This window comes from Aulonocara stuartgranti (assembly GCF_965226115.1).
Source record: "Aulonocara stuartgranti genome assembly, chromosome: 6".
In the NCBI taxonomy this organism is placed as follows: domain Eukaryota; kingdom Metazoa; phylum Chordata; class Actinopteri; order Cichliformes; family Cichlidae; genus Aulonocara; species Aulonocara stuartgranti.
In genome coordinates, this window is record NC_138944.1 from 2,429,888 (window position 1) to 2,453,798 (window position 23,911).

At 40.6% G+C, this 23,911-nt stretch overlaps 1 protein-coding gene across 11 annotated transcripts in view; it reads left to right on the top strand.

Annotated features, from left to right (window-relative positions):
- Positions 1 to 23,911, top strand: part of sorcs3a (sortilin related VPS10 domain containing receptor 3a) — a 248,206-nt gene that overhangs the window by 130,211 nt on the left and 94,084 nt on the right. For all 11 annotated transcript variants that reach the window (XM_082537937.1, XM_082537940.1, XM_082537942.1 and 8 more), the window contains one exon: positions 6,512 to 6,670. In XM_082537937.1, coding sequence (XP_082394063.1) covers positions 6,512 to 6,670 — 159 coding nt within the window. The remainder of the gene's footprint in view (positions 1 to 6,511; positions 6,671 to 23,911) is intronic.

The following is a 23,911-nucleotide window of genomic DNA, read 5'->3' on the forward strand; positions in this document are numbered from 1 at the left end:
GCAAAAATTTGATAGGCAAGTGAAATCATAGCCAAGAGTGTGCTCCAAGCAGCAAAGCTACAGTCGGAGTCTCTTCGACCTGTAGCCTAAAGGGAACCAGAGCTGTTTCTGAATCCATGTGTTTTCAGTCAATTTACAGTATTCTGTACATAAATATATATCGACCCAGCTCTCTCGGCACAACGCGGCAACTACCGTATCCATATGGCAAAAATAAAGTTTGGAAAGCAGTAAGATGATCAGTTTATCTGGTATTTATGGCCGGGGACAATAATGCTGTTTACGTGGAGCTCGACGGGCTGTTAGCTGGAATAACAAGTCACACTTTGGAGTCGCAGGTTAGTACAGATAGTTAAAGTATGTTTTATGTGAGTCATTATTTTGTTTATTATTTTTAATAGTATTGTACAAGAGTCCTATTGCCTTTTATGCCTTTTTGCAACTGTTACAGTATGAAGAATAACATTTTAGATTATTTTCCATCTAAGATGTGAAATTCAAAGTAAAGACATCGACAGAAAGTGTGGTTCAATTATGTAAGGTCTCTTTTACATAGACTGTCTAATGATTATGCATGTAGAACTTCACATTATCTAAAGAGCACCACTGCACTATCATCACTAGTCATCTGAAGGTACTTTATATTATAAGGTAAATATTATAAGTCAGCTGTTTGCTGGTGGGCTCCCTCCTGCAGCTGAGAACATTGTTAAGAAGGTTAAACCTAAGCAGGAAGGGTTTGGCCTTAATAACAGTCATAATAATACTGACTTTAGAATTCAAAGGTTGCACGTCGAGTTGAGAACTCTCTGTAGGTTTCACACTGTCACAGTGTTTATATGTTAAATCAGTTGTCGCTATAAAATATTCACAAAGGCTTCTTTAAATGCCACCCAGGACCGCCGAGACCGTAGAACTGAAAATTGTTTTCTTTAAAACATTTAATTCAAAGTAAGTTTAGTCAGAACTGAGATTTTCCCAACAATATGATTACGTATCCTTGGAAACAATCCTTTTGTCTACATTGGCCTACTTGGTTAGACTCATGTGCGGCACAAACCAAAGCGTGACGACAGGCCGTGTGGAGAACGTGCTCGTTGTTGTGGAGGTGCTCGGGCTCATCAGCCTCACTATGCCAGGGCCGAGCCAAGGTACTGACCCTGAATACGTTTGCGTGCCATGGGAGTTAATAGGATCTCCAAGAGTGTTGAGCTAAACCACGTGAAGGTGAGGAACAGATCATAGCCGATGCTGATTGCTCCTCATGACTCACTCCTCCTCTCTGTTTATGTGGAGAAAATTTAATTCCACATCAAGGGCATAGCAGAAACGTAGTCCCTCAGGTTCTCTCTCTCTCAGGTTGCTGATGTGACACACTTTGTGTTATTCGGCTTACGCGAGAAAAAGAAAAAATAACACGTGTACTCATGTAAACAACTGATATTAGTCCTTGTTTTTTTAATGCAGGTTTGTAACGGCGTACGTTGGAAAAAATCTAGCAATAATCCAAATGTTTTCCCAGTTTCATTCTGCCTGTGGGCTGATTGCCTCTTCGACCTCATCTATGGCCTAATTATTTTGGTTTACCGTCGTGCATGTATGAAAGTTTGCCTGAACACTTGCTTTATTTATCTTTTGCCTCTTGCATCCGAGTCGTCGTGTTAAATGTCTTCCCGTGTTCTATAAAAAAGCCGTCTGGGTGCCCAATCAGTCACTGTGAGATACAATCGTCTGCTGCCCTCTGAGATATTCCTTCAACCACAATAAAGGCGCCATTATATGTTAACTGCTTTTGTTTTTTCTTTTGTGCTTACATTGTTTTAGAAATAAGGTGAAGCTGTGACCTTTTACAAAGTCACATTATAGATTTGAATGATGGTAATGACATTTAGTGCAGATCGCTGAAATTGACAGCTGCCATGAATCTTCTTGGCTGTATTCTGATGCTCACCATGTGCTAAATCCTTGATCGAACAGCTCATGGATTACGTTAAATTAAAAATAAGGACGTGCACTGTTAAAATGCCATTGAAAACATGATAGCTAAATGTTGGCGATTAAGTCCTGATCCATGCTTAATGAGCATAGTGCTGCGACAACTGTGTTAAACCCTCCCGTCAAACAAAGACTAAGCTCAATTGATCTGGCGTGATGCGATTCATTTGCTGCAGAGAGTCTCTTTTCCTCCCTCTCTGATCCATACCTCCACATCTCATCATCCGACAGCTGCTGGCTTCCGTCTTGGTGCCATAGCCCATGCACAACTCAACGGCAGGCTGATAAAACACAAAGGTTATCCCTCCGACCTTTATCGATTTCGTTTTGTTACTCTCCTCACTCGCCCACTTCCTCACCGAGGCCGAGTGGATGCTGTGAGGGAAATCTTAATCACCTCTCGCTAATGCTATCGGTCACTGGGATTTTGGAAGTGAATAATTATTGTTTGAGGCTGATTGTTTTAGTAGGCAGGAGAGAAATTGGCTGCTGTTCCATTTCCCGCCTTTGTATTGGCGTTGAATTGGTTCTGGGTTCTTTCTAATTGCAGAGGTGACAGACAGAAAGGGCTTGTTACGATAATGTCTGAGGTTGGGAAGTAATGTGGTTGTTTTTGCACGTACAAGGTGGTAAGTGAGTAATAGAAATGTGAAAATGCTTTCTGCGACTGGCTCTCGATAAAATGAGAGGCCCGTCGTGAGCCTCTCTGAATCAAGGCTACAGGAGAGATGACCTAAAATGCTGCAATTGAAAGCTATAGTTGAGTTGTACCAAGAATACGTGACGCTCGTCGCTCAGCTCAAAGCTCGAGCTAAAGACGAGGGTAGATTTTTGTATGAGACATACAATGTGTTCAGACAGGCTTTTCTTTCCTTTAACTGAAAGTCCTGACAGGTGACTGAAAATGTAAAACAGACTCTGCTGCTCACAGCAACATGATGAAATATGATTACTGCTTAAAAACTGTAAATTACATCCGACAAGCCCCAAAGACTGTTGCAGATATCAGGAGGCCTTGGCATTAGACAGTGACAGGTAATGAATGGCAAGATTGGCGAGCCCGGGCCAATGAGAAACCCAGATTGAGAAAGTGCTGCCTGTTTATTGGTGCTTAATGAAAAACAATTTATCTAAATCACCACCGGGGAGGGTTCCCGGTTAAAGCTCTGGAAAGAAGTCTAGCTTTTCTGTCAGTGACAAATGTGCTGTTGTTTTTCCAATTCAAATGGAATTGACGAGAGAAAACAGCCGTTTGGGCTGTGAGCGCCATCGCTACCCACCGTTCCACCACACAATTATAGTGGAGGTGTGGGCATTGTAGTGTAAGCCAGATAACAGACTAAACACTGCGAGAGAAACATTCAGAGCTGCACTACCTCATGTTTTAATTTTAACGAGAAACACGGTAGATTGGTTTGTACTCGGCTCTCTGAGAACGTTGGAGTCAAGCTAATTTTTCCTTTTTATTTTTTACTTTTGTGGAGCACAGATTAGCCTATTAACCCCGTTTCCAGCTGCAACACGGGGCGGCTTTCAGAACCAGGTGACCAACAGGACCAATAAGCAGTTAGCTGAGAGGCTATGTAAGCAGAGGCACTAGCAGTCAGGCAAACAGTGTTTTCATCAGGATTTGGTAAGAAAAATAAAATAGGTTTTTGGACTTACCAGTTCAATTTTACTGTGTGTGTGTGTGTTAACAAATTAGCAGCCGTTTCTTAAAGGTGAGCTATAAAACATTTACTGCAAACTGTTCGGCCGAGAAATAATAAATATTACAAAGACTTGCATGTTGCTTTACATATTAGCAGCATGCAAGTCTTCGCAGCCAAGCAAACAGTATTAATAAAGACATTAAAGATCAGATGCACAATATTTTCTTCATCTTCATTGTACTGTTGAAACACCCCCGATACCTGTGATGCCGTTGTGAATGCTTTCAGTGGGTCCTGTGGGTTACACAATGATGCCTCAGACTAGGGCTGAACGATTATGGAAAATAATCTAATTGCGATTTTTTGCCCCAATATTGCGATTGCGATGCGATATGCGATTATTTTTTAAGGTCTTTGTCTTCTGTATTATTAAACAAAGACAAGCAATACATCATATAGTATGGCCAATACTATATTACATTAATTTTAAACTGTTCTTTCCTGGAAGACAGACCTCTGTTATGATGACATGAGGTGATGCATGAATTGATGACTGACATTTTTATTTAACTTCTTCAATCACAACAGTATATTTGAACATACACAATAGTTTATTTTTAGCTTACAAACATCTGAGCATAAAGTGCTGACAAGGAACCCTGGTGTAAACATTAAAATGAAAGTCAGTACAATGTGCAGATTGCAGAAATATACATAAACAAAATCAGTGGCTTTACCACACTCAGTTTTTCGACATCTGTGAACTACTAGACAGTCATTCAATTAAAAAATAATATTACATAAATAAAACTAATAAATAAAAAATACACACATCTTACTGATCTCTGCAGTCAGTAACATTACACATAAAGTGCAAACATAATAGCAATTGTATAAACACACACACAAACACGCCTTTAAAGTTTAAAGGCGTGAAATTGGACGGTCTAGTTCTGATTAGCGTCGCCGCTGTCTCGGTGGAGTTTAATAAACTCGGCCGTCTGCTTCTTGCTATCTAAAATATAACCAGACACTGGTGTAAATTCTCGACTGTCTCATACTTCTGTTTAATAAGTTTTCTGTTTGACGTTTAGTCAGCTGTGTGAAAACCAAGGAGGAACCCACCCGGGGGATTAATAAAGTTTTATTTTATCTAATCTAATAACTTTAATCTCAGCCAAACCGATTTACTCACGAACAAACAAAACACTGAAAAAAGCCCAACAATAACATTTTTAGGTTGTCTAAGTGACTTATATATTACGTTTAACCCGAGCAGCGAAACTCCGCGGTGATCTGAAAATGATGTGCCGGGAGTTGTGCCGTTCTAGCTGTCGAGCTGGTGGGTAGCAGACGCCTCTGAAAACGTCGAAGCACTTTTGCAAATATGGGATATCTTGATAAACCGAGCAGATATTTGATGTTTACACAACTACTTTCTCGCCTGAAAATATGTTAAAAGTTTATTTTGTGACCCAGAAAGATTAGTATGAGTAATTTTAAAACTTAGTAGCGGCCGCCATTGCTGGAAACTGGAGTTTGGCTGGGCCGCGCTATGAATTCTGGGATATGGTAGTAATTTGGACAGCCTTATAATCGCAGTATAATCGCAGCCTTTGCGGTTAGAAAATTGCACTTGATCATGTCGCGATATTATCGCAAATGCGATATATCGTTCAGCCCTACCTCAGACCCCACAGGCTCTTTGTTTTCATGGGAGCACTGCATCAGCGCAGAAATGTTGAGGTGGGCTGTACGTATCAAATGAGCAATCCACACCAATGCAAAACCCAGATTTCCCAGCATAACTCTGCATGGTGTTAATGTTATGGCTGATTAGAGCATCCACACCTATCCTGTGATGAAGTGTGTATTGATCAAGATTAGTTACCCTAAAAGTGAAGCATACAACAAAACACCTTTATTTATTTATTTGTGTGGAATCATTCAAATCCCTGTTTATATAAAAGTAAACCAAACTGATGATGGATTCATTTCAGATTCTATGAGTCAAAATAGTACCATCCCTTTTAAATGCTACATCTATGCTAACACCTTCTTTTTATTCAAGGAGGAATTCCTGTGAACATTTTATCTGCTCCCACAAAGACTCCAAATGTCATTAGCTGAAAGAAATATGCATTGTGGAATCCCTGTTCTTAGTGAATACTGTAATAACTGTGATAGCTCTGGTAGAAATATTCCAAGCATGAAATTAGGGCTTCTACTACTGTGGAGCTGTTAAATTTGAAATTAGAGTTTTATTGGAAGGAAAAATGACATGCTAAAGCACCGACTGATAAGCAAAATAACACACTGTATGTGCAGATTCATGCATGGCTGCTCAATCACTTGTTTCTACGGCACTTAATTGCAGCTAGACCACAAGTGGCGTCACTTTACTGTAAACTATTTGGACAAGTCGTTCCAATGATCAATTTTTCTGATGCCACCTACGTGCTCGAATGTGGTTGTGTTTTGGTTTAGATGCCACTTCCCTCTTTGCTGCGAGCAACCTTCTATTTTGGAACGAGACGATGAAAATGCCGAAGCGCCGCCTCAGAAAAGCTGCAGAACTATGGCAACGCAAGTGCAACAGTCACAGTCAAGAAATGAAGCTGGAAATATTCCAGAGCTGTTTGCCAAGCATAAGCCCGACGTGTGCCAAAATGCCGAGCCTATTCTGCTGACACTAACGTCTCTCTTCCACCTCTTCTCATCTCCCCATCTTTCCACCTCTTTGCACAAAATTTGCCCTTTAAATCCTTTCTTCTCCCATCTTCAAAAACGCACACCTTTATCCTTCACGTGTGTGCACGCCCTCCTCCTCATCCTTTTCCTTTTCTTCCCCTCCCCACTCTCAGATTATGGTGTTGACAGATCCGGAGTTTGAGAGCAGCGTACTCATCAGCACTGATGAGGGAGCCAGTTACCAGAAGTACCGCCTCAATTTCTACCTCCTGAGCCTTTTATTCCACCCCACTGAAGAGGACTGGGCCTTAGCTTACAGTCACGACCAGAAGGTGAGATCATTGTCATCTTTTTTCTGTCCTCACCTGTAATTAGCTCTTTGCTCCTTACTTGCAACCTTTTGTGCTGCTCACATACCATACTGTAGGTTTTTCAATTTAGCTAATTACCTGATGGCTTTTACTCACCCGATGAATGTAATTTAAAATTATTTAGCTAGAATTAAGTGTGAGGCCTTTCTTTGAGACACACTATTATTACAAACCCTCTATTTCTATATCCATCCTTTAATATTGTCACAATCCCCTTGGTTAAATTGTAAGTTAAACATATTGATTGTTTTGCATGAAAGCTCTTCAGTGGTAGCAATAACGGTGCTAAAAAAATCTCCACTCTCAACTTTTGTTGAACTGAATTGTTAAATTCTCCCCATTACTAACTAACCCTTCATGTAACATGCGCCACAATCAATACAAGCACAGACATCCTTTGTCATCTGTTTTACACTACCCCCCAAATCACTGTAAAGGCTCGGGTTGTGAAGTGTGTGTGACAGCAAATTCATATTTGCTGAAAGCGCTTGTAAGAAAACTAACAAACAAGTAATTTTTAATTATGATAATAAAAATGTTCTATCTTTACGGAGCCCCGCAGGGGACATGGGAGAAAAAAAAAATTAAGACTGACTTTTGCGAAATCTTGCAAAGCAAACTCGGGATCTCGCAAAACTTTTGCGAGATATCGCAAAAGTTTTAGCCGCATTCTTTGGACACCGGCTCGAAGCCGACCGGGAGGTCGAGGCACGATGTGCCGGGAAAGCAGTGTTCCTCCCGGCTGTAGTAGGTCTTCTTCGGCCTTTGGCCTTCGACCTCCCGTTAGCTTCAAGCTAACGGGAGGTCGAAGGCCAAAGAATGCGGCTAAAACTTTTGCGGGATCTCGCAAAAGTCAGTCTTAATTTTTTTTTCTCATGTCCCCTGCGGGGGCTCCGTATATCTTTATTTTCTTTATGAAAATAATCAATCCAATTCTATAACGAGCAGCAGAGCGACGCCACCTGTTGGTTAGAGTCCCACATCAAGTGTTTTTGCCTCAGTGTCTCTCATTCAGCATCAGCATCTGTTTCCAAGACAACATAACTACCATATGAACTAATCAAATAGTCGGGTGAAGTCTGGGATCTACATCTGCAAAGTTGGTCATTTACCATTTAAAAATGTGTATTTATGATGCTAAAGTATATTGTGTTTCTCACACTTTTCATGTATCTTGAGTAGCTAGCTAGATCGCAGTCATGAAAAACAAAAAGTGTGCCTATCATTGTACAAGCAAACCATATGAAACAGGTATATGAAAACTGTCTTCCATTAGCCACAGCCACATGGTGAACGTGGCCATACTGTTTTGAATATAAGGAATTTATATCATGAAACGGTAAATTCATTATGGAGGTTTTTAGAGAACAAGAAAAACTATTTTGGTCGTATTTTGGGCTGAACCTCAATCAGGAAACAGCCCCAGTAGGAGAGCTGGCTGTGCCTAAAAATGAGTCTCAGCCTGTAATGATTCTCATTTCCCACTCGAGTCTTCATCATGGTGTCACCTTCACTGAGCTTTGTCACACAGTATGTAGCTCAGCACAGCTTCTTCACGCAGAGCTCCAAGATTGTGCACAGGAAACAGCTGCCATTAAGGTCAGTGACGCTGACCTGAGAGCCAAAACGATCATCCTGTAGGACGGGACTTGGTGCAGGAAGGTGGTGGCTGCACCAGGCCGCTCAACAACTAATCTTTCTAAAGCACGCTGCGGGACTCAATGTCAAGCTGAAGTAGAACTAACAAAAAAGTACAAATAAAAAAAGGTGATTAAATGAAATGGTTGAATAACTTCAAACTAACCAGCCAAGCTGACTTTAGCCTTGGATGATTTTGAATTAGGTGGAAATTTAATTACCAAATCTGTCCTTTTATATCTTTAATATAAAACATCTGTTATATGTATGAGTGTCACGATCGCTGGCTTGGGCCTTTTCTAGGACCAATGAGATAATCTGCATCCATCTGTCCCTCCACAGTCCACGAGAATCACTGCTCCTTCTAGAGTTGTAGTTAGATTGTAGTGAAACTTACACTCAACTAACAGGTCTCCACCCAGATTGTGACAATCTAAAGTAAATTTTACATCCGCTTTAATTTTAGGCACTCTCTGTTTGGTGTCTTTATGGTTTCTTTGTATTTAGTTAAGTTGTTGTTAGACTTTGGTTTTCACATGTTTCTTAGTTCTTGTTAAATTTTGCTTTGCATTTCCTCCTGTGATTCCTCTGTTTGCTATTCATTTCCCGTTTTGTTTTGGTAGTTCATCGTTTCCTGTGTCCTGTGCACTTTGATTACTCTCACATGTGTCTTCTGTCCCTCCTGCTTCTGCTTCCCTGATTACCTCATGTGTGAATAAATAGTCCAGCCCTTCCTCCGAGTCGCCGTCTTTGTGTTGGTATCATCTTCTTGGAGTTTTGGCTTTCATTTCCTTTCTGTTGTGGACCTTTTGTACTTTGGATTTCATCAACTCAAATGAGAGGTTTGTTCTCAGTTTCTTAAGCCTGTATTTAGTTTACACTCCAATACATGACAGTAACATAAAGAGAAAGTGAACAAATACTCCCCCAGCTGATTACATAATAATCCAAAACCTCAACATTTTAATTTCAAGTATAGTATAGTATGGTCTTTGTTTGTTTTGCCCCCAAGTGTGATGCTGTTTGTTTCTAAAATTAGAGTTACTGTCCCATAGCTTATTAAAGGAGATGTGGAAACTGATCTACCAATAAAGTGAAATGAGATTTTTTGATTGAATACATATTCTCTAAGTGTGTTAGAACCACGCTTGAACCTCCAGCTAAGCAGAGTTTGCTCATCTAATAACTAGATGTCATGAACCAGAGGTTCACCCAAAGAAAGGACCCAAATGCAGACACCAAACACACGCAAAGTAACTATTGACAAGGATATTTGTATACGAAGCGGACAAAGTCTTAAGTAAATAATAGCCACGGAGGATCAGTGACTGGGACTGAGAGGGATGGTCCTAGCAAGTCAGGTTGCAGGAGAGGTAAGAGGTCAGAGGGGTTTTTACACGTCCAAGTTAGTAAGCACTGAGGAGGGGAGGTCCGTGGACGCTTCCTCAGGAGCCCTGAGGTGTAATGAGAAGGTCAGAGGGCAGGCAGGAAGGGAGAGAGGGAGACGGAGAATATCCCGGTGACATTGAACCAGGGAATGCAACAGCTCGCCATTGAGAGAGTAACAAACTGGCGAGGAAAAACAGGTTGCACAGGATTAAGTAGCTCTCGTGCTGATTGCTTGCAGATGGAATAGAGGTGAGGCGCTGGAGGTCCCACCCAAAAGGGAAGGACCCAGGGCCACAGATGGAAAACCTCCAGACACTCCCACGGATCATGACACTAAATAATTTATCAACTAATTGCAAAAGGCTCGGGATCCTCCTGGGCGAACATGGATGGACGCAAGGATAAACAGACAGTTTTACTTTTCTGTCATATGTTTGTTTTGAGCTGTTCTTCAGTGGAGCAAAAATGCGTCTTCTAATTAATTTTTCCCCTTTTTAATCAGAGACATGGGGAATGCATTTGATTTACTGTATGTGATTTTTGCAGTTTGTTTGGAACACGTCATGTTGGAACATTCCTCTAAAACCAGCTTTTTGAGCTAAGTGTCATCTCTTTACATGACCATCCATCCAGAGCAAACTTCACTCTCAAATGTCTTTTTGTTTCACCTGATCAAAGAGTGTAGTGTCAGCATCCTTCAGGCTTCTCTTCGTGCTTTGACCAAGTTTTGTTAGCCATGTTTTTCTTCTATAGTTGGCGACTTCACGTTATGTCCTTCACACTGTCAGAGAATCAGTGGAATATCATAAGTCAGCAGCTTTAATCTCTTTTACAGTAAAAAGATCAGCTAATAGATTCTGCTGTTGTTGTTGCTGTGTTTCTGCATATGTTCAATAGAGTCCTTTGACGCCGCTGAACTCTCACCAATCTTTATAACGTCTCACTACTTGGTTTCTCTTATTCAAATTTTCTGTTACAACTGAAGCCAATGCTGAGAAAGCGCTGCTCAGTCACAGTTCCTTATATCATAGATCATGCACTTAAGTTTAATTTGAAGTTGCAGGGTTTCCTCAGAGACGGGTCAGTAAAATCTGATTTTGCAGTTCATGGATTTCTCAGAATAACGAGCAAGCCGGCACATGTGTGTTTCTGTTCAAATAAAGTCACTTTAGTAAATTTGTACTTCACTGGAAATGGTGTAAAATGCATCAAAAATGGAACCATAAAATTAAGTATATTCCCCACAATCTCTGTGCAGCGTATTCTTTGCTGATCGTTCTTGGTTAAATAGTTCTTTGATTTTTCAAAGTTCAAAATACGTTTGTTACACCAGACTTGATTGTTTGCTCATAACGTTATTGCTTTGTGTTCATAAATGAAGGCAAACAAACAAGATGCACAACATTTGTATAATTGTTATCTACACTGAACGGTTTTTTACTATAGCTTAGTCAACTCTGCTGACATACGGGGAATAGAAACGCTGAGTATAATGCCACTTAGGGATGGGTATTGATAAGATTTTCACAATTCCATTTTCGATTCTGTTTAACGATTCGATTCTTTATCGATTCTTTTTAAAAAAGGAGAACACTAAGGTCGATTAGCTTAGAACTTTGTTTTATATCTTCTCTTTGAACAAGACAGACATTTAGGAGTAACATGGCCTTACAAACCCAACAGTGAGATCTTAAGAGACATAAATTATTCTGTAGCAATTACACAAGAATATCCAGCAATGTCCCTGCCTACAATTAAACACATTCACTTACATCTGCTGTGGCCAATGGGTGCAAGCCTTTGACCACAAACTGAGTCACTGCTCGGTGACATTCGTCTATCCTGGCCTGAAAGGAGACGCTACCGGTAGACTGCAGCGAGAACTGCCAGCATCTGAGCCAGACTCTGTCTCTCTCATCATGGTCACTAAATGCACAGTAATGGCAGGTTTGTAATAAGGCAGATCGCGCTAACATAATATGCACTGTTAGTTGATTATTTACCTGCCGCATTAACGGGAGAGGACGTGCAAACGTTACCGCTGCTGCTGGGCTGAGATTCACGAGTCCGGAGCGGAATTAAAAACACGACATTCATTTAAGGGCATCGCGTGTTTTGTGAGCAAATGCTTTTGCATATTCGTAGTGTTTCCTTAAATGAAATATCTACTTTGCAAGTATTGCAAGTTGCCCTGTTGTCATCCGTTCTCGTAAAGTCTAACCAAACTTTTGATCGTTTGAGCCGCCGTGTTTCCTGTCAGGTAAATGACGCTCCGCAACGTGGTGACGTCGTTCGCGGCGACTGGAATCAATAAGGGAATCGTTTGCAAAAATGGCAAACAATCCCAAGGAATTGAAACAGTGGGAATTTCGATACCCATCCCTAATGCCACTTCTCGTGAGTTAACCATGAGAGCAGTGCGTGTTGTGTTCAAAGATCAAAGTCTTTCTGCAAGCAAGTGTTGCTTTTTGTCAGCCATGTTGGTGATGCTTCCTAACAGTTTTTTTAGATTGTTCAAAGTTACTGGGTAGAGACCTTTATTGCCTTTTCCACCATCTTCAGGACCTAAAAGCAGAATGTATAGAATAACCAGTCAAATTCATAATGCATAAAAAGTCTCAGTAGCTTTTCCTTCACAAATTACTTCAACTTCGACCTCTGCACGTCAGTTATGACACATTAACTCACTTAATTCATCAGTAAGCCAAAAACTCTTAAAAGCACAGCTGCTCACATCTTCACCATGAACGGAGTAGACATGCCCGCCACCACACAGCTGAAATGATCATGAACGTCTACTCTGTGCTTGTATTTATAAGTTTCAGCTCTTTTATCCAGGGGGAGGTCAACCACTGTCCTTGCTATTATTACATTCTTTCATAGATTTCTATGCAGGGTTCAAAGCACCATGTCTTGGAATCTTTAACTGGAGCTTCAAAGCATCATCGTCATTGTTGTACTGAGATTTGATTACTTTAATCATACATTTGATTATGTATTCTGCACTTTGTTGTAAATACATTGTAATTATTTTGAAAGGATATTATTTTGAATCAGCCTCATTTTCTGATGTACTGACAGATTCTTAGAATCTGCTTCACATATGAAGGGTGTTGTATTCATCTCATTCATCATGTAGTTTCTAGTTAGGAATTGTTGTTTCTTGCTAACAGGGGACCACAGTACTAATACATTTCTTTCTAAAGAAAATAATCCTCTCCACTTTTAGTTTCTCTTTTTGACTGTTTTTGGAATTTAATAAAATTTGTGTATGAAGGAAAAAGTAAAAAAGTCGTCTGCAGCACAACTTTAGTTTGAGCTCCAAACATTGCTCGAGCATTTAAACTCCAAGTAAAACCTCCAAATTCTGCAGCTGCTATTTTAGACTATAAGATTAAGTATTAAGATGAGCAGGCTAGCCAAGTTCAAGAAGTTCAAATCCCTGTGAAGTCTGGGTGGGAGCTGACTTGAAAGAGCGGTGCTTCCCGCCTTCAGCCAAGGTTCTGGGCAAAACATAAAATTATTCCGATGGCTTGAGAAGAGTAAAAAGGACTCATCAGTCACCACCGCAGCATGATTGGAAAACAGTCTTTCCTAATGTTAATTAAAAACAGCCCTTAGCAGGCTACATTATACAAAATATGAGGTGCTCCCACCTTACATCTCACAAGATCAATAGCAGTAACAACTATTGATCTCACGGATTAAATAGATCTTGGTTGTGAAGGCAGAATACACATCAAGCAGAAGAGCAGAAAGATCAAGACGGCCGGGGTGGATGGGACACGGATTTGGCAGTTCAACAAAATCAAGGTCGTCCGTGTCGGGGTGTGGAAGATTATAGGTGTTAGGAGACTGTGGCTAATACGGCTATAATTTGCATCATCGCAGGCTTCCGTGGCCCCCAGAGCAAAAGACCCAGTCGTGATTACCACCTCTGCTAGACCCATTTTTATTCACCTCCCGAATGTGTCATCTGTGCGCTGCATCTACCTCCCCAGGGCTGTTGTTGCAAATAAAGAACGTGCACTCCATCTATTTAGTTAAAAGCGGTTTACATAGATATTGTTGGTCCCCTAATTCAACCTGATTCCCCTCACAGCCTTGACACTTCATCTCCACTGTTGAGCCAGCAGCAATAAGCTTTAATATGCTCATTTTCAGCTTGTAACCAGCTAATAGTTTTCAGACTGGGTCACTCTGAATTTAATCAGCTGTAAGTTGGTGCTTAGCCGTGGTTAAGTGAAGCACTGAGGATTTAACTTTCTTTAGAGAAAGAATCCATGTCAGGACAAACAGGCTTGACTGAAGTATTTGTTGTCATTGTCGATTCCCTTTTATGACTTTTTAAAATTAACATTCAGGTCAGACCCCTCTTTGAGTAAATTAAGATATTTTTAGATTTAGAAGTCTTGGCCACATTTTCAAGCTCGTATCTCTCGGCTGCGAGGAGTTTGTGGAGACAATTACTAACTGATGTAGTCCCAGGCTGGCTGCTGAGAATAGGGCAGTGTTGCTATTGCCAAGTGAGAGAATTATATAAATAGGCTAATGCAGGAGAACAGTAAAGGGAAGAAGCTTCACACATAGAATAAATAGAAATCATCTTATTTATTCCCTAGTTTTAGGATGTCTTGTCTAAAATAATTTCTAGCAAAGGGCCAGACAAGAACTAGCTGTTTTCTCTAATTTTCTCACTTACCCAGGAGAGTGCTTTTTGCCCTTTAGCTGTTATAAATACCATAATATTTCTAATGTTGTGTTGGTAGATATTTTGTAGCAGTTAAGGGACACTGCTGATACCTTCCCTTGCATCGCATTAACAGAGGAGCTGTAGGGATTTGTAAACACTAGGTTTGATGCAATGGAAATTACCATATCTCTGCTAACGCTTCAGCAAACTTGAGAGACAAGGCCCTGACTCTCTAATGGATTGTGTGGTTATTAACTCATCCAGTAATTACATCAGAGACGAGTACAGTGCTGTACACTGTAATCAAAGGTTGTCTACAATCTGCTGGCTCCTTATGTGGATTTACCACCTATCGCAGAGGGGAATCATTTTCCAGCTAGTATTTTTCATTGATCATAATTATTTTAATTACCATAATTATGCTCCTCAAGACTACTCGTCCTTTTATTAAGTTATCGAGAATCCTAAATATATTTACATCCTAAATATTTTTTCAAGAAAACTGGACAGAACTGTTCCAACTTTTAGTCACTAAAGAAAGTGAAACTCAAAAATAACAGTGTACACTGTAGACCAAAGGTTTAGCACACTGCTAAATTACAAGGTTAGAATGCTAACGTGCTAACAGAGACCACAGAGCAAGAAGGTTCCTGCTTCAATCTCCAGCTTAAGCCTTTTTGGGTGGAGTTTGCAGACCAGACAGGGGCTGCAAAACCAAGGCAGTCATGCACTAAAACATGCACAGCTTTATTGTCGATTTTACTAAGTAGGACCGTGATTTAAAAAATGAAAATCATCTTTTACTACACAGGATAACTGAGAGCGTAACGTTGTAGTGTAATTTGAGATGTGCTAAATTACACTACTGAAAATCAGCGGCGACAGCTCTGATGGAGAGATGAATCGAAATGAAAATTTTTGGTTCAAATCATGTTAGTATGAGGAACTGTTCCTCATACCACTCTTAAAAAAAGCAGCGGAGGCTGTCGTGGTTTGAGGTTACTTCTCTCCCGGTGGAGCTGGAGATCCTGTGAAAATTGAAAGTGAATCTTAAACAGAAAAGTACTGTATGGTCAGATTTTGATTCACCTTGCTGGAAAGCATCGGGCTGGCAGCAGCTTTATAATTTCAGCATGAAAAGGATCTTAAACATCCTCCCAATGCAGTGAAAACCACATGAAGCATGGACTGGCCTCCCTGAGGTCGGACCTCACTGCTCTTTGAAACAGTGCGGGACAGAAAGCACGACAAAGGGCACCAAACATGTGGTGCCCTGTTCCTCCAGACTACTTCAAAAAAGGACAAGAAAGCTGCCTCAGGGCCCACAGAATAATAGACAGTGATTACACACACTGTGAGGAAGAACGTGATGACAAACAGTGGAAGACGCAGACAACATATACACAGGAGGGTGATTAAGGGAAGTAGGGACGCAGCTGAACAGAATTATAACTAACGAGATGGAGGAAGCAAAACTGAACATCACACACACAAGACAGTAAAACAGGAAGCAAACCCCACACTTAGACTATGACAAGTGAACTAGACACTGGGGCTGGGGATGAAGACGCGGAGACATGCATCTCACATGCACTAAAGACTAGAAATCTCAAAACTCACTAGTACAAAACTTGAATATAAATGTTTCATAAATTAGAAAGAACGAGTAAAGCGTTCAGGGCAAAAACCCAGAACCATGACACTTTCTGCTTTAATCAATCAATCAATCAATCTTTATTTATAAAGCACTTTTCATACAAAAAAAAAAATATGTAGCACAAAGTGCTTTACATAGTTAAAAGCAGCCCACCCCACCCTCCAACTCACTCCCCACACTCTCATTAACATAAATGATGTGAATACACACATATCCCCCCCACACACGCACACTTAAAGAGTAAAAATTGGGCTGGGCTCGCATGAGCCAAGTGAGGAAACACTATAACAGGGAGCCGTCTGTACCGGGAGCCGGTCACAGACCGCAGCCTCCAGGCTGGGCACACAGCAGGAGGGAGCCAGGCTGAGAGGACCCCCAGAGACCCAGCAGCCACAGTCGATCACAGCCCCGGTGCAGAGAGCGCCCTCTGAGGAAACACTGGAGATATGACACAATAGGATATATACAGGGTAAAATGATAAAATAAATAAGAACAGGATACAATATAAATATAAATATAAATAGAGTAAGAAGGTTAAAAAATGAATAAGAATAAAATCAATAAATATTAGGTAACGTCTAAATTAATAATAGAATAACAGGATAGAATAAATAAGCATAAAATAATAATTTACATGCTGTATTTCTGTGTATGTTTGCATGTTTCTATAAATTATTGCATTTACTTTCCATTTCCTACCAAAATAAACACATTATGGTCCTTTTGCACATGATGTAATGATATGTAGACTAAGGTTTGTCATTCAATATACATTTGCACTTCTTTTTGGTAGACCGATAGTTCATTCACCCACTACTGCCCATTAAAATGAATCTGAGTGCAGATTTTTATATACATGCCATGGTCCAGGTAACGTATTTAGGTTGTCAAGGATGAAAATGTTTATGGGAGGCTATGCAGGCTTAGTAGAAGTAGCTGTACCAGTAAGACTGATATAACAATGACTGAATGTCCCTTTCAAATATGGCCCAGAATGAAATGTATATTTGTCTTTGTTAGTAATCACAGATTTTAAATGATTTGGTGTCAGCAAGCCCACGAGCCAAACCATGACTGACATGTTTTTGTTTTGCTCTCATGTTCTAAAAATGTGCTTGTCAGGTGCCTGCTGTGACATCTCAGCACACCTCTGTTGCATGCGAATGCACAGAGCCAGTCGGTGTTACATGCTGGTCTCACCACCTGCAGAAACGCAAGTTAATGCTGACAAATTGAAATTCCCCATCCTTGAATTTCCTTTGAACACAAGCAGCAACTACCCAAATTTGGCCTTTAGAGAAACAAAGAAAGCCACCAGTGCATCCTCGTACCAGCAAACACACGTTGGGTTTACAAGGATGGGGGCTTTCATGGCTCAGCTCTAACCTCATAAAGAGTTGTCTACAAGGAAATGTGGTGCATATAAACACCGCACAACAGTTTCATTACCCTGAGACAGCACACGACAGATGCAAGGTCCAGGCAAACACTTAATTTGTGTGTTTGTATTTCCACTGGAGGAACAGCAGTCCATTAAGACTACGGCAGCTATAGCAGGGAACTGCAACTATATTACTAAGTCTGACCTAGAACACATGGGATTCAACAAAAGCTCCCCATGGCACTGAGCTGGCAGTCTCCCACAAAAGGAAGGATTAATGCCATTAGTCAGGTGATGGATGGCTCCAAGTGAAATAGTAATAACACAATAGATCATGGCTAAATGATCATAGAGGGAGCTGTCTTTGACAGGTTAATTGTAGACAGCAGATGAAGTGTTCTTAGCATTAAGAATGGGGGGGGGGAAAGAAGGCAATGGTATGATATTTGGAGTCATAATCTGTTTGTAGAAATGTGTTCGCTATCAAACAAAAGGGAGCGAAAGAGCACAAGCAAACAAGATGCATCATAATATGCTTCAGACCGAGCGAGGGACTGTGTAGGAGGTGCATCTGTCCAAGTGCGTAGGCCCGTGTGAAAACTTCACAACGTGAACTTAAGAAAAAGAGAGAATTACACCGGGTCAAGTATCGCCCTGATTCATCAGGAAACGTTTGTGCTTTTCTGCGTCTGGCATGATTAAACAGAGAACGGAGCTCTGAAATCAAAGAGACGATGATGGATACAGCGAAGCGCTGACGGTACATGGCAAAGAGAGGCAGGCGGAACAGATGGAGCAGTTCGTTCTGATGGAGTAGCAGATATGTATTGTCACTCCGTCGTCAAAACAGCAGATGGAGGTGTGCTGCCAAGCCAACAATGGAGACAGGAATGAAGAGAAACAAACTTTTCTGTTACTTGAGAGACCTCATTAAAGACTTTGCTCAGCTCTTCATATATAATTTCATGGGAACAGCCGCTGCTGGATAGTGCTGCTTGGTGTTTGATTCATCAAAGGCATTATCATCTATATCGGCCTTGGTGTGACTCTAATAAACCAATGAGTGAGCTCTAACCAATGCGCTTGTCTGCCAGTTTGGTTTTGTTTTTTTTAGTTATTATAAGAAATAATAAGATGATAAGAAACTGTTCTTAGTAAATATCTAATGGGCACAAATCTGTATTTTTAAAAAAGTAATTCATCTTTTGCTGAAAGTTCTTAAACTCCTTGTTCCCAAAGTCTCTTCAAACTTATCATCGACTCTGATTAGACAATAGCTGGTAACCAGGGAGCTTGCAGTACCACCAACCGGTTACTTTATCTACAGATTCTGTGCGTATGTTACAAGCGATTATCCGCCCACAACCCTCATCATCGCTCAGGTGCAACACTGTGGACTGAGCTGCTGGTTCTCTCAGCACCTGACTCATAGTTCATTCCATATCCTCTACAGCCACAGTCAAGGAAAGAGCTAATAGTACACATTTTCAGACACTGGAAGGTATTCATTGTACTCAGCGTTACATATTTAAGTGACAAAAGATGAACAATACAGAAAATCACTTTGATTTTGAAATCAACCACAGAAACGTTGTTAAAATTTGTCTTGGAAGCTGTTTAGAAATCAGGTAAACACATTAATTTGTCAGCTTTGACATTTTTAGTAACAACACGTACAATCGTTAATTCCATCATTATATTCAAAGATCAGGTAACGTCGTGGGCACGAAGACAAACCTCCGTGTTCTTGGTAAACACTGTTTGTCCTCTGAAGATGCTGAGAGTTCCCCAGATAAAGCAGAAGCCTTTGATATTTAAACATCTGTAGTGACCTTTACATATCTCTAACGTGGCCACTGGGACTCTGTGGGCCTCTCGCTCCTCTTACGGTGTTCTGTGGAAGAGGAACCAAGCTGTCGCGTGTGGTTGATAAAGAAAAGAGGCCGAATGTTACGGGGGTATTTCCAGGTGTGTGCGTGTGAGGTCGAAGGGAAGGAAGTGGAAGGAAATGAACCAGTAAATGAGACCAAATGAAGATTGATGGATCATGCTTGAATTCTTATTAAATAAGTCGTTTCTAGCTGTTAGAAGAGCTTCACTGGCATCGTCTGCCGGTGTGGCAACAGGTGAATAGATATCAGCTGAACTGATTGCTGGCTTGTTTACCAGTCATCAAACTGTTTTCCCTCATCATCTGCCCCTCTGACACTGCAGCTGAGCCAGAGTCTGATATGAAATAAAACTTTTTGTGTTTAACACTTCCACAAAGGGAACAGCCAAGCACTTTGATTGTTTGTATATGCATTTGCTGGGTGGAGGATGATGTGACAAACTGTATCAGCCACTACTCTCGTCACTCTGAGCTCTTCTTTGGCTGAAAGCAGTCAAGATTTTTGGACTACAGGCAATTATGACATTTATTTCAGCCAGGATTGGATTTCAACTTTTGAAGCATCCAGAATATCTGGACCAGGAGGACCAGGAGCTACTAACTTATATTTTCAGTGAATTGTTGTTCCTTCTTGCAATCACGTGTTTTTCCTTGTACTAAAAAAAGCTCCAAACTCAGTAGACCAAGTGAAATATGAGTTCAAGTTGCAACCTGACACGGCCAATAAAGAACTGAATCTAAATCTCAACATTTTAGACATAAATAGACAAAGAAAATCATATTTTTGAGAAAATAATGTAACACAGAAAAGAACAAAACAGACAAAAACAAACAAACAGAGAGGCATACATACATGCATGCATGCCTCTTCACTCACGTACAGTAGTGTTTTTCACATCAGGGGGATCCTGGCGATCAGTTACTATGTTAGGTAAAAAATGTGCTTTGGAATACTTTTTAAATTAGAAAATACATCAAACAACTTTCTGAAAATAGAGTGAATAATATTTCCTAATTTTTCTTGACCGTGACAAACGTCATACAGTAAAGGAATGCCCTACATCGGGGTGGGCAACTCCAGGCCTCGAGGGCCGTGTCCTACAGGTTTTAGATCTCACCCTGGGTCAACACACCTGAATCACATGATTAGTTCATTCGCAGGCTTCTGGAGAACTTCAAGACATGTTGAGGAGGTAATTTAGCCATTTACATCAGCTGTGCTGGATCAAGGACACATCTAAACCTGCAGGTTCCCCTACCTCTGCTCTGCATTTTGGTGACACAGTGACTACTGAACATGAACCATGTGTCACTTTGTAGACAGCTCACTCAGCCAGCAGAGAGAGCAGTACAGTGAATGCAACTCCTTTTTAATGACAATGAGCCTGTAGTTTCTTCTCTGCCTCAGTATGACTGCAGAGAGATGTTCTTGGTCTTTTAATAGCATTTCATATTAGTTATGTATTTTTAGTTCCAGCAGCCCCGGCACACTGCTGTAGAATTCACTGAGAAGTTTATGCATTTTACATGTAGGGGTTTAGTGGTGTCGTGACAAAGCCACTGCCTGTATATTTACTTCCAATGTGTTTCCTTTTTTAACATGTAATAGTACTATAGCTGTTTTAATGCTTCCTATAATAGAACATTAAATGATAGCAAAACGCAGCATATTTACTCACACTGAGCTGAAGTGAATGTATAAACATGTAGGAAATAAAAGACAATTTTCTGCCTGTTTTATGCCACTGGTTTCTGAATGAGAGCACAGGTGAGACAGATCTCATTTCAGCTATTTGGCATCTTTTCCTCTAAAACTAACCAAGTAGTGTTTTGGTGTCTAAGCACGCTGTAAGAGGAAATGCTGGACAATGTTAGTGCTGGGAATTTTAATATAGCATTAATTAAAACACAAATGGAGATGTTTTGCACTACATGAAACACCAAGGTTGAAAGATTTTTTTCCTTTGCTGCTTTTTGGTTGTGTAGCTGAAGTTTGGCTTAGCTGAAGCCCGCCTGGGCAAATTCTGTCTGCTGGAAGCTTTTTTGACATTTGGAACTTTAGGACAGGTTTGGGAAACAATAACAAAAACCACATGCAATCCATGGTTTGGTTTCCTTGTGCTTCCTCGTATAATAAACCTCCAATATGCAAAACTAAAATAATCCCCCAGAGCCATCAGGGCAATGGTATCCCCTTTTCTGTAGTAAATCTACCCCGGCTAACATAAAAGCAAATGTTTCTGTTGATGAAGCTGATTATGCAGAATGAATTATTCAGTGTGCTCCAATTGCCTAATGACTGCCGTTCATTCAGCTTTAGCGGTGTAAAATTTTGCTGATGTTTGTATAGCCCTTGCCAGAGAAATTATAACTATTGATTCAACTTTCTTCGGTTCTACTTGCAGGCATTATGCAAAAAATTACGCTGCTGTTTCAACAAGTTTTTTCCATTTTCTTTCTTCTTTGTTCACTGTTGTTCATTGTATTAGGTTTCAGGTTGCTTGACTGACCTCAAACACAGCCAACAAAAGCCTCAAATTTTTATTCAACTTGTGAAAGATAGTTTTAAAACAGGTTTTCTTCCATTAATCCCCCCAGGCTGTGACCTGTTTGTTTATTAGCGCCCCAAGGCTTGCATTCTAGAACAACATAAGTAATTTACTAATTGGAGTGTGAAATTACAGGGAGTCTTACATTACAAAATGTCATTGCACAAATAGGGAGGAGAGGATCAAAGATTTATGGTTCAAAAGTGCTGTGTTACCAGAAAAAAGAAAAAAAACTGTGTGCAATTTCCAGCTCCTCCCAAGCCCATATAGTCTCAAACCCATTTCCTTTTTTCTTTCACAATCCCCCTAATGATCGTAACAGGCCTCAGAGCCCATAAATCTCCACAGTAGGGAAACTAAGTGTCTCATCATTATGCAGAATCCACCTATCCTCTCAAAGAGCATCCATGTAAAGGCCTCAGGACAGTAGCGGTACTTGTTTAAATCCAATCTCATTTCAGTGAGCTCTTCATCACTTTCTCCCCCTCTGCACCTAATCACGTCCCCGTACCATATTGTTGTCTTATGTGTAATGGGGATGAGCTGAATTACTCTTCCGCTTGACTAATGGTGATGACTGAGTTAAGTTGACAGAGTCATTTTCAGTTGAGGTAATGTTGTTGGTGACATTTGTTCCCTAAAGAAGTTACAAAGTCTTCCAGGAGTCATCTGTTGGCACGGCTATCACCTTCACAGGATTAGGGTTCAAGTGCACATCTGTTCATCTGTTCATGCGAGTAGGTACGAATCTCAAAGCGATGCATTCGTGTTACATGACGGTGATGTAATTATGTCACGATTCAGTTCATCAGAAGAATGGTAAAAAACAAACTCTTTACAGGTACATGAAGTGCACTCAAGTTACCTCCAAATACAGTACAGGGTGACCTTGAACTGCAAGAACTGTTAGTGCTCGAAATGACATGAGGAGATCTAACAAAACGAGTTACTCATTCTTAGACCAGTACCTGGATTGCTCACATCACATAGTGGTGATAATTAAGTGCTATTTCACTGCTTCTGTTGTCTGTTTTCTAGGTGTTAGAACACCTAGAAAGGCTCGCCGCAGAACTGTGACGAGGAATAAAGCAACTAAACAAGAAAAAAACCTTCAAGAATAAACAACAGAAAAGCAGGCAGACAGTTAATGTAAAGCAGGATTTGAACATTTAAAAGAAATACAGTCTGATTTGTCTTTAACTTTAATTTTGGTTTAACTCACGGGCATTCATACTCACTGAATCCACAACCAGGTGTAACGAGCTAAGGCTACGTCCACATGTACACGGGTATTTTTGAAAACTGAGATTTTCCATTTTCATACCAAAAAAAATCCTGTCCACACATGCAGTTTGGGAAAAAATATCTCCATCCACATGTAGACAGAAAAAACAAAGTCAAGGCTGTCAAGAACATGCCAAAGCAGCAGGTGGCGATATAATCCTAACCGTGTAGAAACGTTGGCCTACAGAAGTCTGGAAGCCTGGGAGGGAAAGAGTAAACAAGATGGTGCATAGAAGCAGAAATGAGTCCTCCGGTGCACAGAGGGTGAGGTGAAGTTATTCTTCAATATCACAGAACCACCTCGCTTTCAAAGTTTTCCCACCAAGCGGTCGTCCGACCCAGTCTCGTCCAAAACTGACAATGACGTTGGCGTCCGGACTTGGGTTGTGAGAGCGTCTGTGTTGAATGTAGAAGCCACATCCGAAGTTCTCTCCGACTCCTCTGTCTTTCTAAATGTAGGCACTGCTTATAAAACTGCAGATAGATTAACAGTAATTTGTCTCTATCAGCCATTGTAGAAACTCATGTAAACAATAACGTGGAGCGTGACTAAATCTCTGTTTTCCTCGTCCACGCGTAAATAGCGTTTTGGATCACTGAAAACTCCAAACTATAAAAACTTTTTGTTTTTATATGAGGACGAAAAGCCCAAACGTGTAGAAAAAGCTACACGTTTCAAAAACTACCCGCGTACGTGTGGACGTAGCCCAAGATTCACA